At 41.9% G+C, this 24,101-nt stretch overlaps 2 protein-coding genes across 2 annotated transcripts; one reads left to right on the top strand and one right to left on the bottom strand.

Moving 5' to 3' along the window:
- The first annotated feature begins 9,059 nt into the window (after positions 1-9,059).
- Positions 9,060-11,185, top strand: LOC133909141 (probable protein phosphatase 2C 9). The gene is made up of 4 exons (XM_062351441.1): positions 9,060-9,789; positions 9,883-10,212; positions 10,313-10,418; positions 10,505-11,185. The coding sequence occupies exons 1-4, from the start codon at positions 9,370-9,372 to the stop codon at positions 10,876-10,878; spliced, it is 1,230 nt and encodes a 409-aa protein (XP_062207425.1). The 5' UTR covers positions 9,060-9,369; the 3' UTR covers positions 10,879-11,185.
- A 5,216-nt stretch (positions 11,186-16,401) lies between these two features.
- Positions 16,402-22,700, bottom strand: LOC133909142 (probable methyltransferase PMT11). The gene is made up of 9 exons (XM_062351443.1): positions 21,677-22,700; positions 20,561-20,710; positions 20,199-20,469; positions 19,695-19,805; positions 18,847-19,006; positions 18,279-18,536; positions 17,651-17,773; positions 17,196-17,273; positions 16,402-16,924 (listed from the first exon to the last, which is right to left on the bottom strand). Exons 1-9 carry the CDS (start codon positions 22,361-22,363, stop codon positions 16,720-16,722), a joined length of 2,043 nt encoding a protein of 680 aa, XP_062207427.1. The 5' UTR covers positions 22,364-22,700; the 3' UTR covers positions 16,402-16,719.
- Between the last annotated feature and the right edge of the window lie 1,401 nt (positions 22,701-24,101).

Raw genomic sequence — 24,101 nt, forward strand, 5'->3', positions numbered from 1 at the left:
GTTGCAATTGGGTTAAGCACAATGTGTTGTTGTACTCTATAACTACTCGTGAATACAACGATAAGCATCATGGTGCATTGCTTTTTCATTCTACTTCTTTACAGTTATAACATAAATGTTAATAATCAATTAAACACCCATTGGGGAGGGAGGCCTCCCCAAAGCGACATGTATTGGGGAGGGATGCTTCCCTGAATGGACATGAAATTGTCCCTTCATCCTGTATAAATCTAACATGAATGAAATGAAAGAAACAATAGTTCATTATCTACTCGACTCTATTCTGTTGTCTATTATCTCTATTACAGTATACTTCAACACATTATCAGTCACTTTCACTCAACTACGCTAATCGGCCATCTCCAACAAGCGATCAATCACATGGAGCAGGCTATCACCTACAATAACATCCTGATGGCTGACGATCGAGCTAGAAAAGGAGCATCACAAGCATAGGACAACAGAAGTCGATGCATCACGGTAACCATCATGGAGGTCAACGAGATTACCGTCCCAATGGTGTTTGAAACCGCCATTCTTCATCCACGTCAGCCTTGCATCGGCTATTGACACCATAATCATCATCCTTGACATCACCACCACGCCCTCGGTTGGCAGAAGAATCCTCGATGGTGACTGTCCTCAGGCAACAAAGGCTAGTGTTTTTCCTAGCGGCGGTGGCCGGTGAAGCCTGACGACACCCATGGCCTAGATTTTCCGATAGGCCCCAGCCTCATAGGGGTGGCCAACCACCTGACTGGTGGTGGCATCACACACTGGTTGTAGTTTGGGCGGCTAGTGCATGCCCTCAGATGACGTGCGTGCAGAATGGCCGTCGGCGTGGTGCCCTTATAAGGTGTCACCTGCCCATCAATGGCGCTTTGTCATGCCTCCCTCCGACGATCGGCCGCACAAAGACACCAACCCACAAGCAGCTCCCGCCCCTCGATGCCACCCCTCCACAACGGCAATGCACCCGGTGGTGGACACGGCCGTAGGCAGCACTCCTACCATCCACGGCTGTTGCAGTGATGATAGCTCTGTTTTTGGCCGCGAGGTGCTGGATCTGACAGCCCTCATAGTCGCACCGCACAAATTCGGTCCTTGGCCATCGATGGGCGATGCTTAGAGGCGGTGCCCAGCCAAGTGTGGCGGCGACCAAAGACCGCGCCTGGCCAGCCAACCATGCGACAACGTTCAAATGGCGAGCTAGGCTTGAGGTGACTTAGGCGGTTAGGGCAAACTCAGACCCTAAACCACCCTAATCCCTGGCATATATACACTGAGCCCATCTGGGCCGACAACTTATGGGCCGAAGCATCCGAGCCGTATGGGTCAAATGAGCTGGTATGGGCTAGCTAACCCAATAAAAGCCTATCGCTGTAAATTTTTCATCTAGACCCTCAGAGTTTTTCTAAAATTGAGCGCCTACAGTCAAGTTAATATAAAAACTGAGTTTTTTTTATATATTTAAGTCCTTAGACTTGTTATATATTATGTTATGTTTTATTACATAATATACAATTGCATTTTAGGCCTTTAGGTCTTAATAAATTGTAGAAATAATGATTTTAAGACCCTTAGGTCCTTAAAAACTACAGAACTAATGTGTAATGCGTATCTTTTAGTATTACCTTAGTAACACTTTATCATTGTATGTGATTGCAGTTTATTACACAATGTTTATTGCTTATTTGCAATTATGTATTCAAATATTTCTGCATTTCAATATTTTATTTAAGCCACAACTTAAATTATATGTAAAAAATTTGGTGATTACCTTTTTTATATTATATTGGCACAAACACAAGGTAGTAGAGTCTATGACATCGATTGCGAATGTAGTGTCGTACGTCTTAATTGGACGGAGTCCATATCATAGCAGTAGGTTGATCGCTAAATGCTACGAGTTCTACACCATATTGGTGATTACCTTCAATGTGTTTTTTTAAATATTTTACATGGATAGAGACTAAGTATTTGGTAGTGACCACATGTGACCCATTTTTCAAAACGAGGACCAATACTTTAGCAACCAATTTTTTACCTGTCATGAAGGTCTACACCAATAATTATTCAATACTCATATTGAATTTTAATTTTGCATTATTACCTTAACATGTACATAGTTTATATCTTTGGTAGTGACCATATGTCACCCACTTCCTTAGAAGTCGAGTTCGATATATTAGCAGCAAACTTTCGTTTGTCATGTATTGAAGGTTTAAACCTAATGTCACTTCTAACATATTTTGGTTCAAGTTTTTGTTTAAATAAACAGCAAAAATTAGTGCAAAATATTTCTGATAAATATCTTATATAATATTGCTAAAACACAAGGCAATGGATAGTTTCTCATCTACTACTGTGACGTCTACATCATGTTGCATATCAACATAATGACTACCTTCAACGAGTATAGCCAAGATTTATATAACATAGACTATGTTTTTGTAATGATTATCAAATCATCTATTTCCTGAGAAATAGAGTCCAAAACATTAGCAGTGACTTTATCACCTGTTCTTTATAGAAGACTACACACACATATATATTCAAGACTAATCTTGAATTTAAATTTTACACAATTAGAATGTGTTCATGCTATTTAATTTACTATCATGGTAAATTAATTGAATGCATGGTCATTTTATATAGTGCATGACTCATATTTCCATCCAAGAGTTTAATAAACTCGTGTTAGATGTTCACAACTATCTAATTTTGGCTATAAACGTAAAACTATATTTATCGCCTTGATGACTAATTACAGCAATAATTGCACCTCAACCTGAACCCATGTGGTATTTGGACAACTCAAATATTCGCTCTTATATTTTTAAGGCGCTACCTCTATTCAGATCCAATATCTCATGGAAGAGGATCTACATGCTCTTTGGATATTATTCAGAGAGTGCCATGATCAGCAAAGAGTTTTTTCTTCTGCCAGAAGTCTGTGGTAGATTATACCTTCATTGTACATATTTCATAGTAATGACATTTTTCAAGAAAAAAAATGTTCACAATGACAACTCAAGTTTTTCATAATTGTGATTATACGAATCATCGTACTAAGAAATACCATACTCTAATTATTTGGTTGATCACTACCTCACATCTATTGGAAAAAAAACACAAGTTTAAAAGGATAAGTTCGAAGCTCACTTCAAACAAAAATTAATATAGAAGCAAGTTGTTCTTAATATGTTCCTCAAGAACATTACAACAATATAATCCAGCAGAAGCTGGACGACTTCCTCAACAAAAATAACATACTTGTGGAATACAATTCCCAATACATGTTTGGAGACTTCATTTTGTCTCCTAAAATCATCATAAATTGTCATCAGCCTATATACGTACTACTAAATGTTGTAATTTAATCGTTATTATTTTTTTATCTCCAAAAATACTATTGATATGAATTCTATATATGAGTTAACTCTGATTTACAATATATAGATTTTACAGGAAACAATCAGATGAAGGAGGAAACAAGTTTAGTGGATAGTTGTTCCACTAGTACAATATTAAAAGAGATAGAATATTTTCATACTCTTAAAAAAAGGCAAGAAAATATTAAAAATATCACTGGACATGATACATTGATTGTTGGTTCCGGCAGAGCCATAATTATTCTCCCTATGGGTATTCAAATAGTAATCAATGATACACTGATGTGTCTTGATTCTTCACATACCCTGTTAAACTACAAAGATATTCATCAGAATAGTTTCTATTGGAAACTCATAATGAGAACAATGATAAATTTTTCTTCATCACCATAACGGATATGCCAAACAAATACTTGAAAAATTTCCTTCAGCTTCATCTGAATTGTATTATACATACATCAATCTCGTAACACATGTTGTGTTCAAGATAATTTTCAAAATCTTTATAAATCCAAGACTTGACATTATCGCCTGAGTCATCCTGGTTTAAGGATGAAATTCTTTATTAGCAATTCTATTTGTCACAACAATAATGTTGCAATATTCCAAAAAATCCTCATATTTTATGTGCACCACATGTGTCGCAGAGAAATTAATTTTAAGATTATCTTGCCATAAAATTAAATATGAGCTACTCATTTTTCTTGAACGCATTCAAAGAGATATACGTGATCATATTCTGCCATTATATGGACCATTAAGTTACTTTGTGATGCTCATAGTTGCATTTATAAATTCATTGTTTGAATTATCAAATTATGAGCAAATTATCCTGAACACAAGATAAATTCCATGAAAATGAATAATGCTGTTGAATTCAATTCATGGAACTTCAAAGATAATTGTATGGCCTTATGCATTAATTTGAAGCATCAAGTACCTTATGTGTACACGTTCAAAATAGTCTAGCTGAATCTCTCCTCAAGAGAATTAAATTATTTGCACAACTATTACTTCAAAATTGTAATTTACCAATCTAATGTTGGAACTAACCTCACGTAGGAAATCATGCGGTCTTACACATCGCAAATTTAATTCAAATAAGACCAATTGCATATTATACGGTTTCTCTGTTGCAGTTAAGTATCTGGAAATCAACTATGTATTTCCCGTATGCAATAATTTAGCTACATTGTATATGTACCGATATCACCATCGCAACATACACTAATGAGACCTCACAAAAAATTAGGGATCTATATGACGTATATTTTCCGTCAATCATAACATACCTTCAGCCCCTAATAGGGCGAACTTATTTACAGCCTGCTACGTTGATGAGAACAATTTTCAGGTATTATGAGGAGATCACAAGTACCACAAATAATATCAGGAAATAAATTAGAATGCCACATGCATTCAATCCTTAAATATGGATATTCAGTCAATAGTTCCACGTAGTAAAGAATTTGAACATGAAATTTGAATATTCATAAATTTTCAACACATTGCAAACTATATGTCATATGCATTTACTAACAACAAATATATCACTAAATCATATCCCCACACTCAATGCACGAGAAAAGAGTAGAGATACAAAATAAAACCACTCAACTCACAAATACAAATAAGAGGGGGACAAGTATGGTCACAAAGGATAATCTTTTTATAAGTATCCGCGGAAACAAAACAGTAAATACAGATTAACCTGCAATTAATTGGCACCTTATGGATACACAATATTCAAGGCATATGGATGTTCAACATCCATGATCCAGCAAAAATGTGCGCACTAATTTAGATAATGGAACATCAAAACACCCTTACTCTATTGTTATGGGAAATCACAAGGAGTTATAAGGGGTAAATGAAACATCCACAAAATTATATTGATTATGGAGAATCGTACAATATACAAACTACAATTATTGATAAATATTTCTCCTCAAAAATTACAAAAGATCTTCAATTGAATTCAGGTCAAATGCCATGGTAGGGTGGCTAAAGCACTCAGACTGGACCAAGTAGAAGGAAACAATTGAGGTAGAATTGCACTCGCTCAATAAATAAGAGGTATTTACCACAGTAATACATACTCCTGAAAATATCCTTCATGTGGGATCAAAGGGTTTTCGTCCGCAAACGGAATAAAAATAACGAGATAGTGATACAAAGCGAGACATGTAGCACAAGAGTTTATGCAGAGACTGAACATCGATTTTCGATGAAACATAATGTCTAGTTACAAGTGGCATAATGTTTCAATATTTAATATTATCGGCAGAATCTAGTCACTAGGTTTAATATCTATATGAAAGTTTCTAAAGGACTTACGATTTCGAAACCTAAAGGACTTACGATTTTTAATTTCAAAGTAAATCGCAACATGTATTATGTAAAGTCATTTCATGATTTAAAACAGTTGGATAAAATATGGTACAACCGACTGAATGAGTTTCTTCTGTAGAAGAGCTACTCAAATGATGATTGCTTATATGTGTTTACAAACAAATCCTCCAAATAATTTTGAATCATCTTAGTGTATGTAGATAATCTCCATATCATCGAAAATACACAAGAAGCATGCAATCACTTTAATATGGAATTTGAGATGAATTATTTGGGTAAAACTAAATTTTACTTTAAGTCTACCATTTGAGCATATTCCCTCAAGAATACTTGTATACTAGTCTGAATATATCTAGAAGATATAAAAAAATTCAATATTGATATATCATTCAAATACCTATGGACGTCTAATCCCTTTAAATGGATAAAGAGCCATTTAAACTCTCGGGATGATGGAGACATATTAGGACACGAAGTTCCATATCTTAGTAAAGAGTATTCTCATATAATTATTGGATAGACATTATTGGACATGAGTAAAGAATATTCTCATATATCTCTAAGGTACTAAAGAATCTTATTTTATTCTATCAGAGAACTCAAAACATGACTATAATTGGATATACATATACTAGCTAGCTATCTGATCTCCTTAATACCATATCATAGACATACTTTGTATTCTTATATAGTGAAAAAACTTTCTAATAGAAGTTATCAAAATCAGACTCTTGTGACTACTTTCACTAATTATTCTAAAATAATTATATGAAGCATCATGTGAATGTGTATAACTTCACATAATGGTTAACCACACACAATAATCGTGTCGTATTGGTTTATCATAATCATCTTGCATTGCCTATGAAAATAATGCTGCTTGTATTACTAAAATGCATATAGTTTATATAAAATGCAATATCACATAGCATATTGCCTAAAATTATTTATCCTCATGAATTACAGAAATTAGGTGACAGGTACTTTGCAAACAATATCAAGTGATAATCTTAAAGATTTATTCATAAAGTCTTGACCAACATATTTGTTCTATTTATGGAATTGGTATGATAAGACTGTAAATCCCTAATACATAATATGTTATGATCTTCAGATCATAAATATTGTGCTATTTTCCTTTATGAGTTTTTTCAATATGATTTCTCATATAAAGTTTTTAATAAGGCAATATCAATATGACATATCATTTTCTCCTAACTTTTTTCACTTTGTTTTAAAGGAATTTTTGACGGCATATTACAATTTTTTCTCTTCATATTTTTTCATAGGATTTTTAGAGGATATTTCATTGCGTTATATAAAGATGACCAAATTAATCAAGGAGAGTGTTATGACATAAATATGAATGATCAATTAGACACATATTGTGGAGGGATGTCTCTCAAAGAGACATATATTGGGAAAGGATGACTCTTCAAAGAGATATGAACTTGTCCCTTCATCCTGTATAAATCTAACATGAATACAATAAAAGAATCAAGAGTTCATTCCCTACTCTACTCTATTCTATTATCTATTGTCTCTATTACAATATATTTCAACAACATGTATGTCTGCACCAGGATTTTTTAAAATAATACTATTTTATTAGAAAAATATAATTCAAAATAAAAAATATAAATTTAGTGCTTATCATTACTCTAATTACCGATGGATGAATATTCGACAATCAAAATACCGACATCCCATTTAATATCATGGGTGAGAGCCTTTTAACATACTAAGATCATCCTCAACTATATTCCCTTCATTTCATTTTTTCTCGATTCCCTTCTTCGTTCCTATTCTTTTTATTTTTTTCATCTCCAACAGCTTCCTTTTAAGGTGAATCGCGAAGGGAAAGGAGAGAGAATACTGTCCTGAAGAGAATGATCCTGGGAATCCTGTCGTGAAGAAAATCGTAAAGGAAAACCGTTAGAACGCTGAAGAGAAAAAAAAAATTACCATAGAATTTTGATCTTTAAAGAAAAATCGTTGGACATGATCTAAGAGCTGATATAACATGTTAAAACTCCATGCGCCAACGGGATCTGTTGGCATAAGAAATGCCGATAGATCCACTCTGCAGTGGACTACGAGGATAGGATATGGATACGACTTGGATCAAACTTCGAGACCTGGTGGCTCTGCGTAGTATCGACATGCTCTAGCGTTCATGTCTACGCTCTACAGATCCAACTCTGCGTGTATTTTAGCACATGGCACGCTCTACATTGGACTATGAAGATGGGACATGGATCAAACTTCGAGACCTGGTGGCTCTGCGTGTATCGACGTGCTCTAGCGTTCATGTCTACGCGTGTGAAAACTAGGATGTTGGTAAGTACGTATTATATTATTATAATTTTGAACTCTATTATTATAATTTTTTTAAAAATAATATTATTGAACAAAAATCAATGCACCGGCGCCCGGCAGGTAGGCAGCGTGCGCCACACCGGAGCCCCGAGGCAGCAGATCTCGTCACGGAGCGGTGTGCTCTCCTTGCTTTTCCCCAGGTTCACCTCCCCTCGCCCTCACAAACGTGGCCACGCCAGCGCCAACCACCGCCGCCCGCCCGCCACGCAAGCCCATCTACACGTGTCCACCCATGCAGCGACCGACCACCCTCTCACTGTTTGCGACCGCCCCCAACCACGTGTCCCGTCTCCTTCCTGCAGCCGTCCCGTCACCCTACCGAACTGACTCTCTCACACTGCGCAGTGGGGCTCGACGTTTATTTGGCCCACAGCTCATCGAGATCGTAGTAGTTGAGGTTCCTGCCAATAGCGGTAGGACAGGGTGAAATGGACCCCAGATATTTTCTTAGCGGCCCACACAGACAGAACCCATGTGGTGGGGACCGCACGAGGCATCAATAAATTAGCTGCCGAGGCGGACTTAGCCACCGGGGCGCCACGTGTGTGCAGCTCGGGGATTAGGCGATAACACCGGCGTCGTGGTCGCCGTTAACATCAGCTTCCTCGTGGGCCCGCCCCTGCCCGCCGCGGAACTGGATGGCCACCACGTGTCGACCGTGCTGAGCTAGATACCCCCACGCGTCCAAAACTGGCAGGGACGGACGGCCCGGATGAGCCGGATCAGGACCACGTCGCAACAACCGTACCTGTCGAGGCGCTGCCCGTGACGGTGACGGGCAACTGCCCCGGAAGCAAATTAGGATCTTAAACAATTTCGTAAGATTTTAATCTAATTATATATTCTCTAATTTAATAACTAAATTAAAAGAGAGAGAAAAGATATATATATATATTATCATAAAGAAAAAATCTTCTGTGGGATCCATTTTATAGAATTTGCTTGCATCCGTCCTGCCCGCCTCGTCCGTCCTCCCTCTCTTGTACTGCCCCCGAGCCTTCGTGCCCGTTTCACCTCGCACTTGCGCTGCTTGCTGCCATTGCCATTCCAGGGGAGGAGGGGGGGGGGTCCGAAGGGGACGGGTGGGAGAGGAGGCGCTGTTTCGCGTGGGACGAGTGCTTCGTGTAGGCCGCACGAGTTCCCGTGGGCGACGGCGACGCGCTCGGCGGGCAGAGAAAATCTAGGGTGGCTTGGGTTTGCGTCACGCACCTTTGTGGGAGACGGCTACTTGCTCTTGCCGCCAATGGCCGAGATCTGCTGCGAGGAAACCAAGTCCACGCCGGCGACCGCCGCGGCCGCAGCTGCAGTCTCCGCCACGGTCGCCGCCACCGTGAACGTGGCCTCCTCAGCGTTGGAGAGGAGGCGTCGCAGGCTGGAGATGAGGCGATTCCGCATCGCGAGTGATCTCGAGCCGCCGGTCGCGGAGGACGTCCGCACGGGCAAGCGGCAGAGGTTGGCGCGCACGGCGTCCGGGTCGTGCCCCGACGCTGGCTCGGACTCTGAGCGGCCGGCCCTGCCGGAGCGGTTGCCGAGGTACGGGGTCACTTCCGTGTGCGGCCTCCGACGCGAGATGGAGGACGCCGTCTCCATCAGGCCGGATTTCTTGCCCGGCGCCAGCAAGAACCACTTCTTCGGCGTCTTCGACGGCCACGGGTGCTCCCACGTACGGCATACATGACGCGCATATGGGCCTGTATCGATTTCTTTTGTGTACAGAGTTCTGTATGCTGATCGGAGGTTCGCGTTATTACTGTAGGTTGCGAAGACGTGCCAGGACAGGATGCATGAGGTGGTCGCCGACGAGCATAAGAAGGTGGGCTGCGGCGAAGAGTCGGCATGGAAGGGTGTGATGGAGAGGAGCTTCGCGCGATTGGACGAGCAGACTGCCAACTGGGCGACCAGCCGCAGCCGCGACGAGCCCGCCTGCAGGTGCGAGCAGCAGATGCCCTCGCGGTGCGACCACGTGGGGTCCACCGCCGTTGTCGCCGTCGTCAGCCCTACCCACGTCGTCGTCGCCAACGCCGGCGACTCCCGCGCCGTCCTCTCCCGCGCTGGCGTCCCGGTCCCGCTATCCGTCGACCACAAGGTTTGTATACAGTTTTCTCTCGCGTCACGGGGCGTTGCGCCTCCCGCTTCTGCGTACCTTGTCCATGAGCTTGACGTGCTCAACTTCTGGATTTGTTCAGCCTGACCGGCCTGACGAGCTGGCGCGCATCGAGGCGGCGGGCGGCCGCGTCATCTACTGGGACGGCGCCCGTGTTCTCGGCGTCCTCGCCATGTCGCGAGCCATAGGTGAGCACTCTAGTTTAAATTGCCCTCGTCGAAAGTTCGTTTTTGCCACTCGCCGGATTCGAACTTACTGGCGTATGGGCGCGCAGGTGATGGTTACCTTAAGCCGTATGTGTCGTCGGAGCCGGAGGTGACGGTGACGGAGCGCACCAACGATGACGAGTGCCTGATCCTGGCCAGTGACGGCCTGTGGGACGTCGTGACCAACGAGATGGCGTGCGACGTCGTCCGGGCGTGCTTCCGCAGCAACGGTCCGCCGGTGCCGGCCGCTGGGCCGAAAGGCGTGCTCCCCTCGTCCGACGCGGAGGCCGACAACGGATCCGCGGCGGTGAAGGGCGTCAGTATGGCGGAGTCCGACAAGGTGTGCTCCGACGCGGCCATGCTGCTGGCGAAGCTGGCACTGGCCCGGCGCAGCGCCGACAATGTCAGCGTGGTCGTCGTGGATCTCCGCCGGGTGACATGATTCTTGGAGCAAAATCGTATGCTCCAGGCTTGTTCTCTTTAACCTTTTTAAAATCTAAGCTAATTTCTCCCCTCAGTTTTATCACCCTTTATTTTTTATTTATAGCTTTGATAGTTTCTAATCAGATGAATATAATAGTATCCTTTTCTTCTCTCAAAAGAGGAATGAAAAGTCAGTCGGACAAAGAAACGGAACAACAAAATGTTCATCTTTGCATACTGATAGTATGTATTACTGTCACTGGGGAAACCAATCGATAAGCACCTTTTTCCCCGTAGATTAACATGCCAAACGTGTTTATTCGATTCTCCTCTATGCCCGCATCACTTCGATTGAAGTAGATTACCGCGATGATAGATGCAGAAATTAGTGCATCATGACGCAGGAAGCATTAAAAAAGAGTCGACTTCTCAAGCACTCCCCGTGACTGGTGCTGATCTATCCGTGGATTCGGCAAGATGCTGATCTATCCGTGGGCCCGTCCCAGGTCTGGCCGGCTGGATGAGTGAACGAGCCGCTGGCTCGGTGGTATCATTTAGGATTAGCTCAGGTTAGACTGAGTATCCCATGTGTGAATGACTGGTACGAATGTATGTGATGTGAATATGAAGTAAGTGTGTAATGTGCGTCTTGTTGTATGGTTAAAAAAAATGAGTGAACGAAAATGCTCCAAAATTCTCTTCGCGGAAATAAAAGAGTGAATTCACTCTATGCCATAAAAAAACTTCTTCTTATTATATCATTAAAAAATTTAAATTTTTTTATCTGCCATTGTTTTTTATGTTCTTTTACGGGTACTGTTTACATACAAAATGTTGTTGTTCACAATCACATCGGTCTCATTTTAGTCTAAAAATCAATAGACTTCTGTTTTTCAAAAAAATTATAATTTTTGGTACATGTTACATAATTTATTTTAATTAGATTCACAAAAATCTATGTAAAATTTAAATTACAATTATAAAAGACTACTTTTATAATTTTAGATAATTGTTACAACCTCTAATAGAATTTAAAAAATCGGATAAAATACTTCTTATGATCCCTCTGGTTGCAAATGTAAGTCGTTTTTAGTCTTCTCAACTATTCTATAAATATAAGTTATTCTTTTATGTATTTTTTTCCTCTTTTGTTCCTGTTTTACTCTTGTTTAATAAATGCTATCACTCTCACAAATGAATAAATTATCTTTTCAAATGCAGAATAAATGAAGAGCAATAAAATTATTTAATCTATTTTTTAATTTTTATCTATAAATTAAAAAATCTAAAATAATCTATATTTATAATCGGACGAAGTATTTGAGACGGGCGCAGGGAAACGCGCCTTTCTGCCTAGTCATCCTAACGCCGGGCCGAATGGTGCGACCCACGAGCAATGGTTGGGATATACGTGTCCACTGTCCAGCCCGCCTTTTCCTCTCGTCCTTGCCACGGAGCACTTTTGCCCGTGTCGGTTGGGCGATCGAGTTAGGCGCCGAGACCACATTATTGCGCCCTTGCGCCGCGCCGTGCCGTGCCTTTCGGCCCGCCGCAATAGCTGCGCGCGCGCATGGTGGCTAGTGAGACCATAGCAATATAGCATGATGGTTGACCGTCTCCTGACTCGATTTGTGCTGTGAATTGTTGCCCCGGAGCGATTCCTTCCCGTGCCGTGACGCCGGCCGAAGTCCCACAAATATCGGCGTTGGCGCAGGGGCACGTCGAGGGGGAGGGAGTGCTGGAGACGCAACAGTTTTTTTCCTTTCCCGCGAAGTGCTGGGCACGGCTGCGCTAGCGAGCCGGACGTAGAATCGACACAAAAGCGAGCGCATCGCCGTCGGAGATCTAGCAAAGGAAGATATCGCATGATCTGTCTGGGCTATCGGCCGATCAAAGACCTGCCGCGACCGATGCGATGGGAGAGGGCGCCGTGATATCAAAAGCGGGATTTGGGACGCCCACGCTCCCGTGTTGCTGTTCTTTAGTTCGGCAGTGGCATCAGCGCGGGCGAAGCAACCACGGCCGGTCCGGCTCCAATCATCCATGCTTTTGTCGTCCACCATCGGGAGATGATATGATGGGCATCAAGCCATCAGGGCATAACTTCTGTGCTGTTCCGACGACTGACGTTGTTGGTGTGAAATAAGAACTGCAGTCACTACCTGATATTCTGCTAGTACTATGCCAGAAATCAGAATCCTTCTCCTTCAGCTGCACTAGCATGCCATGCGTTTATGCAGAAGTCAGGAGAACAAGAAAGGCACCTATAACTATGACATGACGTGTGTTTCGCTCTAGATGCTCCAACATCCTAATGTTAGAAAAAAGGTTTTAACCTGCTAGAAATATCCGCCGATAATTTGTAGATGTTGAAAGTACTCAGAAAATTATGAACATGCGTTATGTGCATAAGTACTAGCTAGTTTCCTTTTTTTTTAAGGGAAATACTAGCTAGTTTTTAAGAGATGATAGAAGAGAATCAATAATTCAGCACTTAAATTTTTGACCTGGCAGATCTCATCGCCCCCATCTCGTTTTCCATTTGCTTCTTTCTTGTCTAAAAAAGACTACAAGATGCCTTTTCCCCTCTTCTAATACGGTAGTTGGACATCCGCCACATAGCATCACGGTCTTTGTATAAGTGGGTTTTACGCCTTTACCGCTTTAGAGGTGTATTGCGTTGCTGGGCCCACTGATAGGCAAGGCAATGTAATCAAACCTCTTTGGATAATAGAAAGCTACACGCTTGAAAAGACCGATCCAATCGGGCTAGGAGTGCCTTTCGACGTATGCGGATGGCAAGTTAAGAAAGGGATGATTTGAGCCACGGGTAGCCTAAGATTATCCCCAACTATATTCTATTTATTTCATTCCCTTTTCGATTCCTCTTCCTGTTCCCATTACCTTTATTTTCCCTCATCTTTAACAGTTTTTCTTTGAAAAGGTTTAGAATCCCGTCACGAAGTGAATGACCTTACGAATCCCTTCGTGACGGAAACTGTGAAAGAAAACTGTTCGAGCGCTGAAGTATTAGAAAAACAATACTTGTATTGAGAACTCTATATGCAATAGTTGTATTAGGAAAACAATCATGCCACTTCAAAAACTTTAGAACAAAAACAATCATGCAAGTCAGTAAGATCCTTCAATTGAAAAAGATCATTTCCCTAATCCTAATGAATTGCAAATCCCTAATCCTAATGATTTGTGGTCCCTGTGGAGCTCAAGAAAAAGATTGTCTCCCTAATTCTAATCCTAATAATCAATCACAATATCCTCACTGGTTCTTGTGACTAGAAATTGGAAGGATATTTGGCTTTGGGGCAAATGATTGAAGTAGTAGTTACTTGTAATTACCGTTGGTCCGATTCTGCTTGCTGGATGCTCGGCCGCGTGCTGCGTTCTTCACGTCGTGTGAGGGGAGAAACCAAGAAGGCGAGAGGGCGGCCGCGTGCTTCGTGTTGCGTTGGGCAACTGATCACTGATGTATTTGGGAGATTAGACTGAGTATGGGCTAACAAGTTGATTTGGGCCGTAGCTGCTAGGCTAGGGTCACAAGGGCAGAGTGACTGGGGTCACACGAGGATCAGCTACTGCAACTCACTGGGTTGGGGCCCTGTGCAAGCACAGGCCGCACAGGCCCAGGGACGCCCTGCTAGGAATGTACCTTCGTTATAAAATGTGGCATGGCCATGTGTCTGTTTGTGGCTAAGAGTATCTTTACCCGCATTTGTATAACTCCAAAGCGTTGCCTCACTCAACATTAAGGAACAAAAGGACTCTACATCTGTCACTGTCGCGCTCCATAGCATTTTCAACACTGTATTTTATAACACATTACATATATCGAAAGACATTGATAGCCAATCTCAATGTCTCTACTGCAAGAATCAAAGCAGGAAACGATATCAATTGAAGTAGACAATCTTCCAACTAAACTAGCTGCGCAAACTAGATAAGTAGATAAAACTCACATTTTCACATAGCCCTAAGTTGTATGAAATCCTAACCGACTTAAAGAAAGAGGGGACTTGATCGCCATCGAACCTGAACCAAGGTGTTGCTCCATCACGCTCTTTTTCTGGGCGAAGTGGCTTGAACCTGATGAAATATAGATCGCTCTCTCAGAAAAGAAGTAGGACATGGCGGCCACCCACGTCCATATTTAAGGCAATGTGGTCAGTAAACTGCTCTGCCGGTGCAGCCTGACGGGAAGAGGAAGGGAGTGCGGGCGTGGCGGTCACTTTCGTGGAGCAAATGTCTGAAATTCGCTTCTTCATTGTGAGATTGTGAAAGCCATGCACATATGTAATCAGTGGATCCCGGGATAAACAAGCAACTAAAAGCATTTTTTCCTGTGCGGCAAGGTTTAAACAACTACTATCTCCGTTTTGTAATATTTGTCTACGCCCACCATTACGTACAAACTAAATAATACTGAAATCGAGTAAAAAAATGTATAGAGATGATCATGCTACTCGTAATCAATGCAAAGATAAGAGCAAATAACTCACCAACGTTCGAATAAATATATGTATGCACTCAAAGGTATAACAATAAAATAAACCATAAAGTATCCTTGTTTACCGCAATGGATAAACAATTTGAGACAAATACTCTTAAGGCTATGAACAAACATTACGAAACGGAGAGAATAATACATATAAACGTGTGCGTCGAAATCTATCGATCCCAATAAATATCACACAAAAAGTGACATTTTTGCCTAGATTGAGAGCCAACAAGCAATTAAAAGTCAGGTTTTTATTGTTCCATGTAATAGGGCTCAATTAAACAATAATTATACGTGTGTGCGCCTAAACCATGTATCCGTATCCATATGTTAAGCACGATCATACAGTAAAAGCGAGTTTTTTTTTACCTCGATTGAGCGCAGCAGACGCTTCCGCACCCTTGCCCGCGCCTGCTCGAGCGCCCGCTCCCTATCCTCCACCTCCTCCTTCGTCTTCCGCAGCTTAATCTTCTCCACTGGTTCTGCCATCGTGAGAGACGGAGGCACTCCTTCCCCATTCTGTTTCTTTCGTTTCTTGCCAGCTCGGGTGCCTCGGAATGAGCAGCGAGGGGAACGGGAGCAGAGGAATGTCCCGGTGCGTAGCTGCTGATGGGTCACCGGCCCATTTTGTCCATTGCAAGCCCACGCATCATTGTCCATTGCAAGCCCACGCATCAAACACATCGATCGGAAACAAAATGGGCTAGTGGCAATTACAATGTGAGGGCCTGCGCGAGATCGCGGTGCTCCAATCCTGGAAAATTATAACATCCTCTCTAAGAAAAAGAAATTTGTAACATACCATGTTAATGGCTTCCTTTGCTGGATCATTTCAACTTCGTCAGATGTCTCCGAAGAGACGCTCATTGCTTCCCTCTGCTAAGGCGAGGTTCGATGCCAAGCCGATTCTGAATCTGAAGTCACTCAGACGAGGCATACAAATCGAGATCATGAGCTGAGATGGAAAAGCGTAGCTAGACCAAGCCAATGGTTCCTTTTAGTAGTATCACACCTAGACGGGGAAAAAGACCCGGAAAAAACAATTCTCACTCTTTTTCAACGTTACTATGATGATACACATGGTTCAAAAAAACTTATGATGATACAACAAAAACATGCCATGCGTCAGGAACTACACCGGTCATCATAGTGCAAACGAATGATCAATCAAATTGCATAGTTACAATTTTTGACCTTTAGACCTTTACCTAACCTGTACCTATCTACGAACAAATGTCAGTCTCGACAGAGGCTCTGGTAGTCAGCTCGAAAGGTGCCGGAAAATCAACCAAAGGTCACCGCAGCCCAGCTCTGCAGTTCGAAAGGGTCAGACCTTCCCCTGATCGGCTAGCGCGCCATAGGCTTGTCACACATCAAAACCTTACGACTAGCGTATGGGCCTTCGGAAGTGTCACGTATAGTAGCACGCCACCCCATGGCGTTTGTTATTTCTTTGATCTCATGTATAACTTCTTTCTGGTCACGTATATAAGCCCTACCGCCAGGTCGGAGTATGCGATCCATCTCCAGCAATATGCTTGAGATGTTACACCTAGAAATCAACGAGAACGTGGTTAAATGCTGATTGGTATCTGATGTAACAGTGGGCTGGTAGAAAGACCTTCATAAGTTTTCATACTCCAGAGCTATATTTACAAATTTAGTTAACAAGATTTAGGAAATTATGAATATTGAAAAAATACAATTTTGCCAATGTGTTGTTAAAGCACGCATTTCTTTCCTATTTCGTCACTGAGTCAGATGATAACAGACAAAAAATGAATTTCATTATCAAAGGAAATAGTTGGATAGAGTACTCCTACCTTTTCTGCTCCTTTGAGAAAAGGCCGAATGCATGCAGTAGATCATACGTCCTTGGGTATGTGTCAAATGGTTCACACCTGCCCATATAGAAGGTAAAAATGCAACCATGAGATTCAACTCAGGGCAGCAAAATGTTACTAGCTTGTTAACATCAGGCATCCAACTATTGCCACTTAGTAAGAAACAGTTATATCAAAAAAGACGAAATTTGATAATCATTATAATCTGACACGCAGGCTAAAATTAATCTATGGACCACCCATTCTGACTTCTGATAAACTAGAGTTCACAAGGCCCCAGGAAGACAAGGGGCGATCAGGAAGAGATGCAAGTGATCACCACACTCTATCTAGAACATTACAGGTTGCAGTATAATACAGTTCCAAATAAGCAATTATAAACCAAGATGAAATAGAAATGATATTTGATCATCCCAGAATATAAAAATGCATACCAGTCATGAGCCACTCCAAGAAGCCCCCGGTCATAAATTACAGGGAGTGTATTTGGCTCACTAACAGGAACAACATTCATCACCCAACAATCAAGTTTGCGGTTGATCAATGCAGCTGCAAACCTACATACAAAATGGAAAGCAAGTAAGAATGGAGGAATAAACAAGATCACCATACATAAGCACAGAAGTGAGTCCATTTTCCTAATTATTTAGTCTGGAAAGGAGTAGCTAGCCAAACCACCAAGTGACATAGAAACACATAATGAATATAGAAGGAAACAGAAAGTGTTTCACTACAACTTTTTCACTTATATCCGTTCAACTGTTCAACGTCAAGAGATTCAGTTGGAAATATGAGATGATAACAGTAACTAAAGTGTACAGCCACCTGTACATATAACGCAACACCTTTATACAGTTCCTTGTTCAGATAATCTTCATTCTTTTAGTTCCAGATTTCCAGCCACTCGTTAAAAAATTCCAGTGGCTTTTGAGGAAAAATAACAAAATAAAGCTGCTCAGTTGCGTATTTCAGCAGTTATTCTTTAAGTAACCTAACACTGTGCAGATCAAAGTCATGCAAACCAAAGCAATTAAAAGGAAGAGCTTTGAACAGAAAAAATACCCTCCAAATCCAGCCCTCATGTCCATTACATTCCGGAATTTGAACTTCCTCCACTTAAAAACACGAATATAACCTTCAACTATGTCATCCCAAAATATCGTTTCTGCTTTGAAAAGCTCATTCTTTGATGTGTAGGCATCCATTTGAACACCTTGAAGCCTCTTTGGCGGCTCCATTAGGCGTGCAGGCCATCGGATGGAAGTTGGTCCTTCACCATTTTCAGGAAGCTGACTGATACATGCTTTCAAATTAACATACCTGAGACAAAAGAGAATGTAAAAAATAGTCAAAAGGTTCTGCAGCAAAGATATGTATAAGGACAAGTGGATAACTGCCACTGTGGCAACAAAAATGCTGATGGAATAGGTCCATATGAACTTCAAGAGTTGTATCGTTGTTGCTACCGTGCTACTAGATCTGATACAGTGATACTAAAAGAAACATAAATTTCATTCAAATAAAACTCAGTTGCAGTAAGACAGGCTGGAGCCGGCATAAAAAGAAGACGCTAAATTGAGACTTCACTAATAAATAATTCACAATAGGCCAAGATGAGTTAGAAACATACCAGACATCATCTGGATTATCATCAGTATCACAAAGTAGAGGTTTGACTGCTGGACCACGGTTCATGTAGCATGAGTTATTTAAAGGTTTCCTCCACATAGCAATATATCCCTCTTTCTTCACAAGCTCCCAACAAAGTCGGGCAGTGAGGTTCTCCATCTCTACACGTAATTTTGTATATAAGCAATAGTTTCAGGGCATACCAAAGAAAAACCACACTCCATTAAAAGTAAGCCGATCAAATCGATAAAACAAGAAATCTAGGGGAAAAACCTTATCATTGTGTATATTCCATAAGTGTTTGTAGATATTAGATAACATCACGAGGATTTGCAATTTTTTGCATCCAAGTTTTCTAACTCCTTTTCATGAAAGGATGACTCAGTCATGGTGTCAATTTAATCAGGTAGCATGTTCATTTCAAATAGTTCTGCATGGATATATTATTATGAAATTTGAATGATGTTCACAGGTTAGTGGATAGTCACAGCAATGCATCATGCTAGTACCTATATCATGTAATTAAACTTATTGAAGCCACCTAAGTAGGTAGTGGAAGAACGAATTCAGGTCAAAGCATTTCCAGTGCAATAAACTAGGTAACGAGTTTGGCATGAATGCTACATACATTTACAAAAAGACTGACTATTCCACATCAACAAACATAAACACGCATTTTCACCAGCTATAAGCTATTATGCTGGATATTAAGGAATAGGATAATGGTTTTCCTTGCGGTAAATCTTAAAATTCGTACTAATACAAAAACTGCTGCATTCAAACATGAATAGCACGTTATCAACTTATCACCCTTACAAAAGAAAAGTTACCATGCAGTAGTAGAAATACCTTTCCATGCCTCTTGTTGGGCCTCTTCGTGCTTATAAACAGGTTGGGCTGCCCAAGCAAAGTAACCACCAGCTCTAAGCAGTCTATTAACCTCCAGGAGCAGGATTCCATCTTCAAATAAGCAAATATAATAACAAATTTTAGGCACACTCTGGAATTGCATAAATAAGAAGCATATCTATCCTTGGGATCAAGCTTAACATTAACATACTTTTTTGTATTCTTTGACAAATTATAATTTCCTTTGAAAATCTCAAAAATAAATTCAATGTTTAACCATCATGAACTTTCTTTGGACATTTGGATAAACTATCATCCCCGTAGACCTAAGGGGAAAAATCATTCCCATCGACCCGACCCAAGGGAAAAATGAAACTTTGAAAAATGGGTCAGAGGAGAGATAAGTAAGCATTCAGCCTAACTGCGAAAATACAGCATGAAAGGAGAGGCAACAGAAAGAGTGCGTTCTTGCCAAAAAAAAATTATATTGCGGTCAGAGCTCACCATCACGAGTCCAATTTATTCGGCAGCGCGAACAATGGATAATATCGAATGCTTGGCTGGGATATAATAATCGATGTGTTGCAAATGCTGCTACCATTGCAGGCACACCACGTTCAAGAGCAAACTGTATCTGATTTTCATGAACATCTTTTGGAGCTATGGACAATGTCAAGACGTCACGTGAAAGTAAATATGCACCAAAACTTGCAACTCCACAGCCAACATCCAGGATAACTCTAGTATGAGATCCAAATGCAACATCTGGTACCATCTGGATGAACAGAAAGAAATAGGTTGCTCTACTTAGAGTCACAGACTGATGATTAAATTTCAAGCAATTTGAAGAATATTTGACACCAAACCTGGGAAATCTGGTCCAGGTATTGATTTGCTCCATGGATGAATTGAGTTCCTCCTCCAGGAAATCTGAATTTATCTTTAACCTTGGTAATCCAATTCTGCCCTCCTTTGTCATCAACCAATCGTGTGTGAGGTACATTGCTAAACCACACCTGCAGGCCGTCAAATTACATTAAAAAAAAGTCCTTTAACTTGAAAAAAGAAGAAATGAAGTTTCTGCAAAATAAGCCAAGTCAGTTCAATTTGCTTAGCTATATACACACATCGACTGCTGCTTAAAATCATGTTCCAGTTCATCTAAATTTTAAAATCTGCTGACAGAACCAGTAGTAATAAGTAAAAACAAAACCAAACCAGTGTGAAAACAGGTAATGTGGCAAAACCATATAATTCAAAAACCAAAGGTTCATCATCAATATTCGTAAAGATTGCAGATGCAGGTTAGACTTAGGCCGACTCCAGCAGAGGCTGTATCCATCGCTAACAGTGAAGGAGCAGGTTGGATGCCGCTCGACCTCGCTCCGCAAAGTGCTCCAGCAGAGGCCATATTAACCGCTACAGTGAAGCAGTGAGGAGAGAGACCACCGCAACTTTGCGAGTGGAAAGAGGAGGCCGCAACACTATTCACAAAGGGTGAATTTGGACCCGAGGGAGAGGGAGAGTAATAGAAGATAGGGAATATAATAGCTGCTGGAGATAAAAAAAAATAGAGATTATTGTAATAGTGTTAGGGATGCTGTAATAGTATTATATGCAACGAATTTTTAAAGTATCTGCGAAAGATAGCATTACTGTTTAGTACTCCCTCCGTTCAGAAATAGTAGACGTATTTCTTTTGAACTCGGTCTTCAAAGTTAGATTTTGACTAAGATTTTCTCACAAAGTATATCATTTATAGCTACAAAACATATATAGTGTGAAATCATTTTAAATTGTAACCTAGTTGTATAATTTTTATACACTAAATATTCTTATAATTTGGTTAAATATTAGTTGAATTATACGAAGTTTGACTTTTCTAAAAAATACGCTAACTATTTATGAATGGAAGGAGTAACATAATACACCAGAGCGTACAGGTTGCTATTGGAATGGCAAAGGTGAACACCAATGCTCACCTCATCTCTGCTCCGAGGCCAGGGGATGGGCGCCTTGTACCCCTTGGGAGCCGGCACGAGGCAGCTGAGAGCCTTGTCCTTGGCAGGGCAGTGCCGCTCGAACCGCTCGCCGCGCTCCGTCGAGGGCAGCCGCCTGATCTCTTCCTCGTTGTCGAAGCAGGGTATGTACTCCCTCAAGCTCTCGGGGCAGACCGGGAACCTCCCAATCCGAACCCTGGTCCCGACGCCGTCGTCTGCGTTGCCCGGCTCCTGCGGCGCGGCCTCGTCGGTCGCCAGATCGGTGTCGTTGGCACCGACGCTGCCGACGTCGAAATCATCCCGCATCGCGCCGTCCTCGCCGACGATGCCGAGGCGCGCGGGCGAGGGCGGGGGGAGGAGAGGAGGCGGCGGTGGTAGCGAAGGCGGGGGCGGGGCATTGGCAGCAGGAGAAGCGGGCGGAGCGGTGGCGGGAGTGGGAATCAGGGACGGGTCAAAGGAGATGTTGGCGTTGGGGGAGAGCGCGACGGAAGGGGAGAAGCGGGAGGAGGCAGGGGGCGACGCGGAGAAGGCGGACGAGAAGAAGACGAGGCGCGGGGAGGCGTCGGGCCAGTGGTAGCCGACGAGGAAGGCGACGGCTACGGCGAAGGCGAGCACGGCGGCGCGGAGGAGGTGCGGGCCGCGGAGCATGTCGGCGCCCAGGGGCTTCATGGCTGGGCCCTCGTGCCTCGGGGAGCGGTCGGCGCGGTGCCTTGCGGGATCGCGGACGGGCGAAGAGTGAACTGGGCCACTGCAACTTGAATTTTTTTTTCCTACTTCTTTCGGGGAGATCCCAGTTGTCAGTGGTGCTACGGATTTCTGTTTGGGTACGGCGTACCAGTATGATACTGCTGTATCCTCCTAGATTGCGCCGGCGGAAGAAGGATTTCGCGTTCGTTTTCCGTGGAACGGTCCGGCTTTTCGTGGTGAATTGGGTCGCCGGCGTGTGGATTTGGAGGACGAACGGCACCACGGCCCCGTGAGGACCGCGCCGCCGTCGCCTTTCCATTCGCACCATCGTCTGGGGAGGACGGGCGACGCTTGAATCCTTTTTGCTTTTTTTTTTCTTAGCGGATGGATGCTTGGATCTGGGATTCTGGGCTCGGAACTCGTGATTCATGAACAGGCCCAGCATATGTAACGGGCATTTTCTTTCCAGGTTCGTTTGTGCAGCTAAGCGTAGATCTAAGATCATTACTGACTATACTCTCTTTATTTAGTTTCTTTCTACTCTCCGTTATTAATCTCTTTATTTATATCTTATCTCTAACCACTTTTCTTTAAGTAGATTCGTAAAGGTAAAAAAAAATCTCAGGATAAAAAGAATAAAGATGAAAATCTCTTTGTGACGGAAAAAAAATTGTTAGAGTATTAAAAAGAATAAAAATCTATTCGTGAAGTGAATAAAAACCAGAAGAGATTTGGTTAGAGATGGCATAAGACCCGTTGTCTATTTGGACCGTGTTAAACGTAGGCCTGTTATTGAGCATAGTTGGATCACATTGGCAACAACAAAAGCTTCTAGTCTGGGCTGGCGTTAAGGCGGGCTTCTGAATGTGATTGTACTGGATTCTGATTGCTCCATGAACATTCTACTAGCTTTTTTATTTTTTGAACTTCTATACAAAATCGTTTGCAAACTTGCGAATTCAGTGAGCTGTGAGAACTCGATCCATTCTACTAAAGCTTTATTTATTTCACCAAGTCCAGACTTCACAGTCCGTACCTTCCAGTGAAGTTTACATTCCAACAGGCCTAGTTTGTCGTCGGGCATATAGTGCCTGTGACAACATAAAATTCTGTGAGCAAGGCGTCCTACTGGAAGCAACCTTTTTGTTTTACTATGATCATCGGAATTATCTTTCTGAAACACGCTTCAAAAGTGCACCTTTTTCTTTAGTACACGAAAGGTGGATGTGCTTCGACGCTACTAGAAGAATTACACCATGATCTTGTATCCGTGGTACTTAGAATCTGTTTGGAAAGCTTCAACTAGGACATCTATATATGATTTAAAGTTTAAAGAATAAAATAAAATTATTTAACATTTTATTTTAATTTAAAATAAAAATGATTCAATCAAATACTCTTAATATATCCGTAGCTCTAACTCTAAATTTTTTTAAAATTATATAAATCACTACCTTTAAAAATCCTTAAAACTCAAGCTCTATCAAATAGGTGCTTAAAGAGTTTAAAGTCAAACCATATCATCAGTTAGTTACTCTGCAACCGCAACTAAAGTTTGTGCACATCGTCCTGTTTGATCGATCCTATCGACGAGCGAGATCCCATGCATTTCGAAGCTACACGGCTCGTTTCTCCCAACTGCACCGTGATCAACTTGCTCGGCACCCCACAAATGTACAGACGTCCTCCTCCGCACCTCGCCGTCGCACGCACCGTGACG

The sequence above is a fragment of the Phragmites australis genome, chromosome 2 (assembly GCF_958298935.1).
Source record: "Phragmites australis chromosome 2, lpPhrAust1.1, whole genome shotgun sequence".
Lineage (NCBI taxonomy): Eukaryota > Viridiplantae > Streptophyta > Magnoliopsida > Poales > Poaceae > Phragmites > Phragmites australis.